The sequence below is a fragment of the Octodon degus genome, unplaced genomic scaffold (assembly GCF_000260255.1).
Source record: "Octodon degus isolate 3935 unplaced genomic scaffold, OctDeg1.0 scaffold00094, whole genome shotgun sequence".
Taxonomy (NCBI): domain Eukaryota; kingdom Metazoa; phylum Chordata; class Mammalia; order Rodentia; family Octodontidae; genus Octodon; species Octodon degus.
The window spans coordinates 10,786,452-10,798,213 of record NW_004524670.1 but is presented as its reverse complement, the minus strand read 5'-3'; the positions used below and the strand labels follow the sequence as shown (position 1 = coordinate 10,798,213).

Below are 11,762 nucleotides of genomic sequence, written 5' to 3'. Positions count from 1 at the left end.
AAAGGATGCTTAGATTAAAGAAATCTGAAGATTAATGTGAGACTTTAGATAAAATTGCACATTGGGGGCCACGCAGGAATGCTAAATAATGAAAATTCATCCAAATAGATATACCCTTGCAATATTGGTGATCTTCCAAAGTTAAGGAAAAAATTATGACAGTGTAAGGTAGTAGTAGGTGAGAAAAACTTTAATTAATAGCTGGCCAGATCAATGTTCTTTTTTGAAAATGAGTTTTCAAAACTCATTCAATGAACATTTATATAAAATTTACAGTAGTGCCAGAATTTTGTTAGCCAATATAGACACATGGGTGAGCCTAGATAGTCTGAAGAAGAGAAAAATAGTAATCAATAATAGCATGTAAATAAAAAAGAAATTAGAGCCATGATAAGTTCTACTAGGGAAGATTAGGTTTTATGCAATAATGTGTAAGAATTTTGACTTAATTAAGGAAAGCATCGAAGAAGCAGTGTTAGTTAAACAGAAAATAGGAATTAGATTGGGAGAGGGGCAGTTACATATGGGAAAAAACAACAAGCCCGTACAAAATGGTTTATGCTTGGGAATTGTGACAGACTGAAAGGAATAGAGATGCTAGTATATCCAGAAGAGAGGATGTTGGTGTAAGATGCAGGTCACAAAGTAAGGAAAGACTTTATCTTACATTAGTGGAAGGGAAATCCTATGACACTGGACTGTTAGACATGTCCTCTCCAGTCCTAAATGCTACCCGTCATTGTTCTGACAGTGATCTTGACCTTGTGCAAACTTTCTAGACCTCTCCACAGATATTCAGTAGGAAATGATTCAGGGTGGAGGTGGGGGAGCAGGAAAAAAGTCTTCCAGGCAAAGGGAGATATATACCAGGACACAATGTACCACCTAGATATTCAGAGAAGCAATCTCCAAAGAAAGGGTGCCCTAGCAATCCATTAATTTGAATGGGGTAGTAAACCAAAGGGTTTAATGAAATATCTTTACACAGTCGTTTTATAATTAAAACCTAGAATTACATCTACGGTGTATTCTGTTGGAATACACAGAAATTAACCATGTGTTTGCTCTGATGTGTGTGTGGATGTGTATAACACAAAAGCAATTAGAAATTCAAGGGAACAAGAAAACTCATTCAAACTTAGCTTGTTTCACTATAATCTCATCATTTTTTAAATAATGGAACTAAGTTCATACCATTTATGATACTTAGTGACATATTTGGCTTATTCTTCACTTCCTGTTTATGAGAGAGAGACAGAGGCAGATAAAAGATATGAACAATTTACAACATGACACAGTCGAGTAGCCAACCAACATTTAAAAATATTTGATTTTATTAATATTCAGCTAATACATTGTGATTTTTGCCTATCAAATTGGCAAAGGCTTTTTAAAATAAGTTGTGGTCCAGATTCTCAGTGATCACCAGAGCAGTTTATGTTGCTTACAGGTGCCTAAATTTGCACAAACTGGTAATGGGCAATGTAACCATATGTAACAATAGCCAGATGTATTTATACTCCTTAGTCAATAAAAACTCCTTTTGAAATTTTTACTTAAAAATGAGAAGATATGGTCAAATACTTGATGTACCAAAATATTAACTCAAATTTAATAGAGGAAATTACAAGTACTTTTCACTTTTCTCTGTATTTTAAGTTATTGCAATTATGTGCAGCCTAGAAAATTAACATTTACAGATACCATGGGATAAAATAAGAAGTGTCACTGCATGTATTATTTGTGGTAAAGTCATTATATACAACTGTATCTTATAATTCAAAGAACCAGCTTCTACAGAGTATATCATAAAATTATGAAAGAGTATTTAAAATGTCTCGTATTTTTCTCAACTTTCTGTAGGACAGAAATTAGACATGAGAACTCAAAGAACTTGTTAGTTTGAGGCCATCATTTAGACAGCAGTCACTGTAGGTAAAGGAGCTGATATACAAGGTTAGGGAGCAAAATTAGAATGAGAATTACCTTGTCATGCTCTCAAAAGATAGAAGTGTTCATGTGTGTTAAGTTGTATTACAAGTTATCAGACAAAAACATGAAAACAACTCATAGTTTTTATGAGTCCCTGCCAAAAATTTGACACATAGAATGACCTACGACTATTCAGACTTAACATTGTAGGTCAACACTGATGATAAATAATTAGAACTGTACTTTATTTGTGTTAGCAGATAAAGAAATGTAGGATATATTTTCCTCTGTCACACAATAGCTAGAATACAGATATAAGATGTGAGCCTTGGCATTAAAATGCATCTCTGAAGCTGGATGTATCACAAAGACATGAGGGATGAATTCATGATTTTTTTCAGGCACCTATTACCAGGGTCTGGTCTGCAGCAAACAGTATATAGGAATAGCAGAGCCTGGCTTCCAGAAATGTTCCTGAACCACTGCTATCGCAGAAACAAGGCGAGCCACTGCCCCTGGTTAGTGACCCATCCTAGTTCCTTGGTGCTCAGTAGATTCCATAGGCAATCTGATATTCGTCAGTATTAATTACGATAGGTTAGCTGATGCTATAGTAAGAAATGCATATGTAATAAAATGCTTAGATATAGGGAACACCTTATGCCCCTTGAATGCCCTGTAGCATTTATTCAAAGACCATGTGCACCGTAGATGTTAATGTTTATTTTCCAAACAAAATTTAATGTACAGCTACTAGTTAATTTTCCTGGGGTGGCCAAATAGCTCAGTGGATTAAAGTGCCTGTTTAGGCAGACCCAGCAGCTGGGGTTTGATCCCTGGTGTGCCATCCAACTCTGCCCCTGGGGCACACTAAGCCAGTTTTTGAGACTGGGAGTGGAGGCACACATCTATAATCCCAGCTCTTGGGAGGCTGATAATAGGTGGATCATTAGGAGTCCAATTTACATAGTGAGACCGTGTAGACCCCGTACTAAAATGCAAAACAAAACAGAAAACATTTCCTGCATCCATTAGCTCACAGTAACTTTCTTTTTCTTTTCTTTTTTTTTTTTTTTGGAACCGGGGATTGAACTCAGGGCCTTGTGCTTGCCAGGGAAGCGCTTATTCCACTGAGCCATCTCCCCAGCCCCTTCACAGTAACTTTCTAATGCATTTAGCAAAATACTTTTTAAGTGTCTGTGTTAGACATTGTTCTAGATACTAGAGGTATAGACATAAAAAAATAGCATTCCCCTACTGAAAGCTTAATTCTTGTTGATGATAAAAATGTAAACTAATGAGTAAGATAATTTGTAATATAGATAAGGAGTATGAAAGCAATAAAATGGGATACTGCGGGGATGATCGAGGGCTGCTGGGGCCTGAGCTAGGACAGCCAACAAGAGGCTTTTGAAGGACGGGAAACATGAAGAGCTACAGAAGAGTACCCCCAGCAAAAGGAGCTGTGATTGCAGAGATCATGTGATGGAGATGTGCATGGATGGCTGGGGGGGGGGGGGACCTAGTAACTGAGGAGCAGGTGGGAAGAGCCAAGGCCAGAGGCTACCAGGAGGCAGGCATGTGTAAGGCATTAAGGGCCGGAGTGAGGGTTGCAAATTGGAAGATTTCAAGTAGAAAAGTAATGTGTGATTTGATTTATGCTTTTGAAAGGTCATTATGGCTGTTGGGCATAACTTGGGCTTTAGGAGAAAAGCACAGAGAACCAGAAATTGGTTAGGAGCCTATTGCAGTGAGATAAAAGGTGTTGCGCACTTTGCTAGGGGTAGTTGCAGAGGAGACATTGTGGCTTTTCGCAGAATTTTCTTCTGTAAGAGACAACACTAGGATACAAGTCACCTCTGTGTGTGCTTTCCAGTGTGCTAGTGTACAGTGCAATTTGGAGGGTAGGGAAGCACATGCATGATGCTCACTATCAATGTTAGTGAGAATATACAGGGCCAAAGGGGTGGTACTTCTGACACGCTCTTGCCTCTGGGAAAGGCAGCAATGCGGGCCTGCAACTTTTTTTTTTTTTTTTTTTTTTTTTTTTTTTTTTTTGGTCTCACTCTGCAGCTTGGACTCATAGTGATCCTTTTTTTTTTTGCAGAACCAGGGATTGAACTCAGACCCTTGCGCTTGCCGGGGAAGTGCTTATTCTACTGAGCAATCTTCCTGGCCCCTGGGCCTGCAACTTTTATCCAGGAATGTAGAAAAGAAGGAGGATTCTATTGTGCTTTTGAGTTTGGTGTCATATTAGTGTCCTCCTCTAAAAGTTAAGCTCTGGGAAACAAGTAATAGAAACAGAAGAACAAATCACTCAGTGAAGAAATAATGAAGTTTTAAATCTCTGCAACATAGAAGAGGTGGGGGTGCTGGGCATAGTGAAAGTGGCATCAAGGTGGAAATAACATGTCATGGAGCTATCACAGTTGAATTATTTTTCTCTTTTTTATAGTCGGAAAAAAGGCTGTTATATTCAGTGTAGGTATCTCTTTTAGAAAAAGCTTTAACTTCAAAAGGTCATCATATATAGTCATATTATAATGCCATCATAGGTGCTAGATGGAGGAATAAGCTTTGTACTTATGGCCCATTTCCTAGAAGAGCTTTGCTTAAATATGCAACACAGGAAGGTTTCCTAGCTGGCTGTGCACCTTCATAGCAGAGTACTACAGAAAGGAACTAACGTTTGATTGAATTTGGGGATACTGCCCTGCCTGCCCTGAGAGAATACAGCATTTGGTAGCGTTCGAAAAAGCAGTTGCTGTACTAAAACAATCATTATCTCACTTGGGTTCCACCACAGGTTTCTGAGATAACTAATGATCGTTTAAGAAGCAGAAAGAGGGACTGGTGAGTTAACTCAGGGCACTAACCACCTGCTTTGGCAAGCACAGGGACTGGGGTTCCATCTATGGCACCACAGCCTACACTGGACCCACCCTCGGGCACACTGAGCCACCCACAGAGTCCAAGTGTGGTGGCGCACACCTGGAATCTCAGCACTGGGAAGGCTGAACACGGGAGGATCATTATGAGTCTGAGCTGCATACTGACACCCTGTACCAAATACATTAAAAAAAAAAAAAAAAAAAAGAATGAAGCCAAAGGGAGGTTAAGTAGGGCACAGTGCTGGTGTAGAATCAATTTACCTTGATATGTTTCAGGGTCTGGGAGCATTAAGCTTTTTGTAAAAACACAATTTTGCCTACCGGACTGGAAGTGCTTTCTGTTTTCTTCATCAAAAATCTTGGGCTCTCTCCCCAGAGATCTTCTCTGGCAGAGCCTTTTTTTCTCCCTCAACTCTAGCTTTTGTATTTCATATGTAAGCAAAGAAAAGAAGCAAAGTTCAACTATTTAGGAAAAAGTCATTCTATTAAAAAAAAAAAAAAAGACTGATTGTAAGACCAGATGGTAAGCGTTACTCAGCTGATGGACTGTGTAGATTTGAGGGAAGGTGTGGTAACATGATCTCTGCCTGCAGCTGTGACCTGCTGCCCTGAACAACCTCTGTCTTCCCTGCCTTTTGGACCTGCATTCCAGCACCTCGCCCTCCATTTTTGTGAGCATTGGGCCTTCCCAGATTGCTTGGACAGATGTATATGAAAGGTATAAAGCTTATCCAAGGAAGAGCAGCCCGCCAACTTTTGTGTAGCCTCCTCCTCGTGTTCCCTGTGACCCTGGCAAGTTAAGTAGGATGTTCTGTTCACCAAGAGATCGGTTTCCCAGGACTCAGATGCTCATGAGCCTACTATGGTATCTCTAAGGCATATACATCTGATGTCTTGTGGACAGCTCAGACCAAAACATACACACAACATACTTCTCTATCCATCCCCTAACAAACCACCAACCAACACTTTCTCCTGTGTTTCCTCCCTCAAAAGAAAGGTACCACCATCCTTCCTTCACTCAAGCTGAAATTCTGGAAGTTACCTGATTCATCTTTCTCTCCATCAAAGGAGTCATCCTCCTAAATACACTTCTAGTCCTCCTCCATCATTTTTCCCAAGCTGGTGCTAATGTAGGCTCTCAATATTTCTCCTCTGGAATTCTAAACTACATGGTATTTTTTTTCCTTATCATGATCATTTTCTATATCCCTCCTGTCACTAATGTTATACCTTGAATGAAGTTCTGACCAGCGGAATGAAAGTCATTGTTTCTTAGACAGTCTGTAGGGCCAGGGGTGAGAACAAATGCTAGACTGGAAAATATTTCCAGTGTTAGCCAGTTGTACCAAGACTTTGTGACCTTGAATATCTTATCTTCTGCCCCTCTGCTTCTGACTTTACAGTAAATAATTATAACTGTGTGCTTCCTCTTACTTCATACTGCTGCATATCATTTCATGGTTTTGTTCCTTGATCTGTAGGGATTACTACATTAAAAATGACCTGGGAATAAACTACCAAATCACTGTCTCTTCTGAGTAGTCCGTTATTTTATTCCTCATCTTGGGAGGTCTTGAGCTGACTCCGGAGAATCTTGAAAATGACCTGAGCTTCTGTACTTTTGTGAGTTCCCTCTGTAGGCACCTTCTTATTTTCCTCTTCACACATAACTGCAAGTCCTAAGATTCTTATGATCACCATAGTATGCTCTCGCAACTTTTCAGACTGCCAGGTCCTTTTGGTCCAATTCCTGCTTTCACATACTACTTGAGCCTGTGCCTCTCATGGTGGTGCTGGTCAGGTAGGTATGCATTTTAAAGAGGGCTTTTGCAAGTTGTGTCTCAGTTGGATCCTCACCACGTCCTATGGGGCAGACAGGGAGCCATTCATTCTTCCCTTTATAGATGGCTGAGGTGGAGGGATTTTTTCTGTTTTGTTTTTTATTTATCAATGTGTCTTACAGGTGTCTACCTGACTCTCTAAAGACTACATGTTGGTAATGTCCATGATACACACATCAAGTCTTACAAAACAATTGAGTTACTGTTGGCTACTTCTTATGAAAGGGTCTTGCTTGTGATTTATTTGTGCTTTGAGAAGCTCAGGAGGAAATTCCTGTTTCAATCAAACTGGGTCTCAGAACATGCATTCACCATGGTTTAGCAACTTAAGTACTTTGGAATTTTCCAGACCTCTTGCTTCACATCTGTAGTTCATTCTCATCCTTCAGTGTTTGACACCCATGTGGAAAGGAAGAGAAGAGAGAAGAGGGGAAAATTCTATGCAGTTGGTTTCATATGTTGATTTCTGAGGTCTGTACTGTGAGTAACTGACATTATTTGATTGAGTTTTAAAGATCAAAACATAGTGTGGCTGGGCCCAAGTACTAAAAACAGCTTCTTCTTTCTGTGGAGAACAGAGAGGATTCTGGGTTCCTCAATGAATGTCCACATGTATTAGGTCCTATCAAGCTATGGTGTTACGTACTTCCTGTGTCCACTGTAGCAGGGCTCTTTTTAAATTTTTGTGTCTAAAAGTAAGGCCCTGAGAACATGACTACCTTCTGAGACCATGGCTCTTTCTGTAAAGGTCTTTCTCTTCTTGAACTTTAACATTGGGGAAAAAAAATCAAACAATAAATGACTGTATCTTAATTTTTGAACCAGTCAAACAGATTGACCGAGTATGTCATAACATGGAATATTTCTTTCTGATGACTGGAAGGTGAAAAAGATTGTTTTATTTAAACTGCATCTGTGTGTTGCTGGTGTCTAATCAAGCTCTGAGTTTGAGCTCAATTACAGCTTTGATAAAGGAAAGGAGAAAGGGAACTTGAAAGAATGCTCTTCTATTCATAAGGGGGCTGTGTGTGTTTTTAGTTTCCAAGTAAATGAATAATGGGACCATGCATTTTCCATCCAAGCATTTTCCACCCTGAGAATAATTCCCTTCCTGGCTTCTCAATGAATAATGCATTATTTCTGAAACCCAAGAGGCATTCCTTTGATTCTCCTTTATGTTTAGCTTTCTGAGTGATTTTTCAATAAAGGAAATTCAAGGACTTGAAATAAATGCTTTATTAACATTTTTATTGAAGTTCAGATAGCTCCTTGGCTATTATCTGCTGATATTTGGAATATTCTTTTTTTCTTGAAGGAAAATCTAAGGTATTGCATTTATGAGAAAATGAAGCACCTTGGACAACCTTCAAAGCAAACAGCAGTTTAAAACCAATATGCATTTGTGCTGCAGAACAAAGAGCTTTCTGGGGGTACTTTTCTCTTCACTTTATTTTCATTTCCCTGCTGAAAAGTTTCAGAAAAGAAAGCTCACATTCAAAACTGGCCTGTTTGGAGACTGGATCTCATTTGTTTACCTTTTGGGAAACTCATTCCTTGCAGCCGGTCCAGACCCAGGACTCCAGCCCAAGCGCACTCAGGAGACTACCTATCAACCTCCCCTCTATCCCTGCTTAATTATTTGCCTGAGATTTATATAGGCCGCTTAAGTGAGGTATAATGGGCCATGGAGGTGTCCACCCACCACTACTGTCAGTGGAAGATTCCTAGCGGATAGGAGGGTAACACACCGGTAGGCAAGACTAACTACGATGGATTTAGAATATAATCTGTATGTCCACTTCTCTTGCAGTTATAGAAAAATTTTAGCAACTTGTAATAGAAGAAGAAATAGGACAAAGTTGATCTACATTAGTAAGATATCTGAAGCATAAATTTGGTTTACAATATCTGATTGATTACTTTTGAGAGGTAGAAGTGTTTTCTGGAACACGAATTCTGGATCCAGTCTCCAAGAACAGAATCTGCACTTTGTTTCCTGTGTGTCACTGCCCAGGACCAGATTTGTCATGAGCTAGGTATTTAAAGTCACAGCAGCTATACAATGGGGCTATTAGCTTATATGTCCCATTCTTATTTATAGGTTGTATTATTTGTAAAGCACTAAGTGATTGTTGTATAAAAATAAAGCATATCTTATTGTCAGAAGCTGCTATTTCAGGGGCTGAAGAGATGGCTCAGTAGAATAAGTGCTTCCCTGGCAAGCACAAGGGCCTGAGTTCAATCCCTGGTTAAAAAAAAAAAGAAAGAAACTGTTATTTCAGGCTGGGGAGATGGCTCAGTGGAATAAGCACTTCCCTGGCAAGTGCAAGGGCCTGAGTTCAATCCCTGGTTCCGAAAGAAAAAAAAAAAAAAAAAAAAAAAAAAAAAAAGAAAGAAAGAAAGAAAGAAAGAAAGAAAGAAAGAAAGAAAGAAACTGCTATTTCAGAACAGACTATTATTACCTGCTGCTGAGTGGGTAGGTAGTAATAACATCATTGTCATCATTAGTACATCCTGAGCGATCTTTTTCTTAGTATTCATTTAATCTTTGCAACAAACCTCATGAAGCAGATATAATATCTCTACTTTTTAGACGAGAAAATAAGGTTTCTATAAAAGTAAGTTGCCCATGTTTATCTACTTCATGAACTAGCAAAGTGAGGACGTGAGCCCTGGAAAACCAGAACCAGAAACTTTACCATAACTAAGCGTTTAGAAACATTTATCATCAGCGCTTATCTTTTGCCTGAAAGCAACCTTGTATCCTTAGGACAGATGAGGTGTACCCTGGATGTAGTTTTTCATGTCTCAGGTGTGCATCCAACTGTGTTTTGCTCAAAATAATCATAATTGTTGACTCATAGTCCAGTGTAGCAGGATCCCAATTGATGACATGTTAATGTTCTCCCAATTTTTTCTAATTGTTTCATACTGTGCTTGCAGTGCTGACTGTTGGTTTCCAATGTGTGTGTTTCTGTCCCGCTCAGCATTCGCTTCATGGCTGCGTGTTTCATTTTCATTCTCTCTTTTTATTCCCTGTGGTTTGTCTCCCTGGCCCTGCAGGTGCCTTTATCATCTGCTGGACCCCAGGCCTGGTCCTGCTGCTGCTGGATGTTTGCTGCCCACAGTGCGACGTCCTGGCCTATGAGAAATTCTTCCTCCTCCTCGCTGAGTTCAACTCTGCCATGAACCCCATCATCTACTCCTACCGAGACAAGGAGATGAGCGCCACCTTCAGACAGATCCTCTGCTGCCAGCGCAGCGAGAGCACCAACGGCCCCACAGAAGGCTCCGACCGCTCGGCCTCCTCCCTCAACCACACCATCCTGGCCGGAGTTCACAGCAATGACCACTCTGTGGTTTAGAAAGGAAACTAAGACGAGAAGGCGGCTGTCTGCTGCGGAGGGATGAGCAGCCGCGCCCCACCCGCCAAGGTGGGGAGCAGGAGGCGAGACAGACACTTGTGTACTTAAACACTAACCAATGGCAGTATTGTTCCTAGATCCCGTGAGACTTGATATAGATGGAAAATTAGCTTATGTGGCAACCCTCGTCCTGACCCCCAGACCTTAGGAAACTAGAAGGTGGAGTCCCTAGGGTGGAATTCAGGAATAGACTCTAATGTATCTATTTAAATTACATTAATCAGAGTTTAAAAGATTTCGTGTGGTTTGTTGCAAGTGAGAATACATTCTGACTAATTGAGTCCACAACTTCATTTACATGCAGGCTTCCCTTTTTTTATTTTTTCAGGATATATTTCATTGAATAAACATGTTTATGCCTTCCAGTATGTCTGTGATGGATAAGACTATAGGCGTAAACTACCACAATTTCAATTTGTTCCTTATGTAGGAAAGCTGTAAATTAGAATTAAGTTTTTAGAAAACATGCATGTAATACATGTATGTGGTATGCTTTACTTATGAAGATAAAAAATTAAATCTTCTAGGAAACAGAAGAATGTAATTTTCAAAAGCGATACCTATTTAGACTCTGAAAGAAACAATGCTGGATTCACAATATTACACTGTTATTAAAGTGTTGTACTAAGTAGAAAAGAAAAACTGTTTGTTTCCAAAAGGATACATACCCTGAAAAGGTCATAGAAAATGAAGCACAGTAAGTTTTCCTGCAATTTAAAGTACCTAAGTACATTAGTATTGCCAGTACATCTGAGAAAGTTTTTCATAGCCTGTGTTTTTATAAAATAATACTTATTGTAGAAAACTTGAAAATTACAGAAATGTATTAATAAGAAAAAAATGATTGCCAATAATATCACAACCTAGGAGTAACTATCTTTAACAGCTCCCCCATGTATAACTGTATGTATATTATATACTTTTTTACATCATTGGGATTAAACTATAAACAGTTTTTAGTTAGTCTTCGTTTTTCATTTAAATTGCCAGATTTTCCTATGGCATTAAATTTTTTACAAAATGATAATTTTAGTGGCTATATAATATTCCATTTAATGGATGCAACTCAATTCATTTAACCAGTCCCATATCATTGAATAGGTTATTTCTAATTTTCACTATTATTCATTTTCCAAAATTTTATGTACATAAATCTTTGTCCATATAATTAATTTTTTACTTAGAAACCTATTCCCATGAAGGATTTTTTTTTTAAATGTGAAATGCCTTCTTAACCGTTTATCTTTTATAAAAAGGGGTTTCCTGCTATGGCACTGTGTAGGTGGCGTTTGTAAGGAAAGCCAGTAAAATTACCTTTGTACAAAAGAAGTGCAGTGGTTACTTTAGCTGAGAGTGACTTTTTAATATAATAAAATAAATTAGAAAAAGTCAATTGTCATAATAACTAAAACACCCTAATATATCTAGCAATTCCATTTTTTTTTTCTTTAGGTTATCCAGCTCTTGGTAGCTACAGCTATAACATAGAAGAGACTTCTGAACAGGCCAAGTAAATGAAGGATCCATGGGTTCCGTGGCTTGGGGTTCTTCTGTGGCAAAGGGGTTGAGTGTGTCAGTCTGTGGCTGGCTCACAGGTGTTCTTTAGGACTTACCGCAGATGAATTGCTGCCACATTAGGTGGCACTATCAATGTATTGTCTAGAGAAATA

The 11,762-nt window shown here is 39.0% G+C and overlaps 1 protein-coding gene across 2 annotated transcripts in view; it reads left to right on the top strand.

Moving 5' to 3' along the window:
* Lpar1 (lysophosphatidic acid receptor 1) overlaps positions 1 to 10,866 on the top strand; it is an 80,642-nt gene extending 69,776 nt beyond the window's left edge. Inside the window, exon 4 of one of the 2 annotated variants that reach the window (XM_023722948.1) lies at positions 9,731 to 10,866. In XM_023722948.1, the coding sequence (XP_023578716.1) occupies positions 9,731 to 10,032 (302 nt within the window). In that variant the 3' untranslated portion in view covers positions 10,033 to 10,866. The remainder of the gene's footprint in view (positions 1 to 9,730) is intronic. The other variant, XM_004638089.2, reaches the window with a different exon arrangement.
* Positions 10,867 to 11,762: the final 896 nt, after the last annotated feature.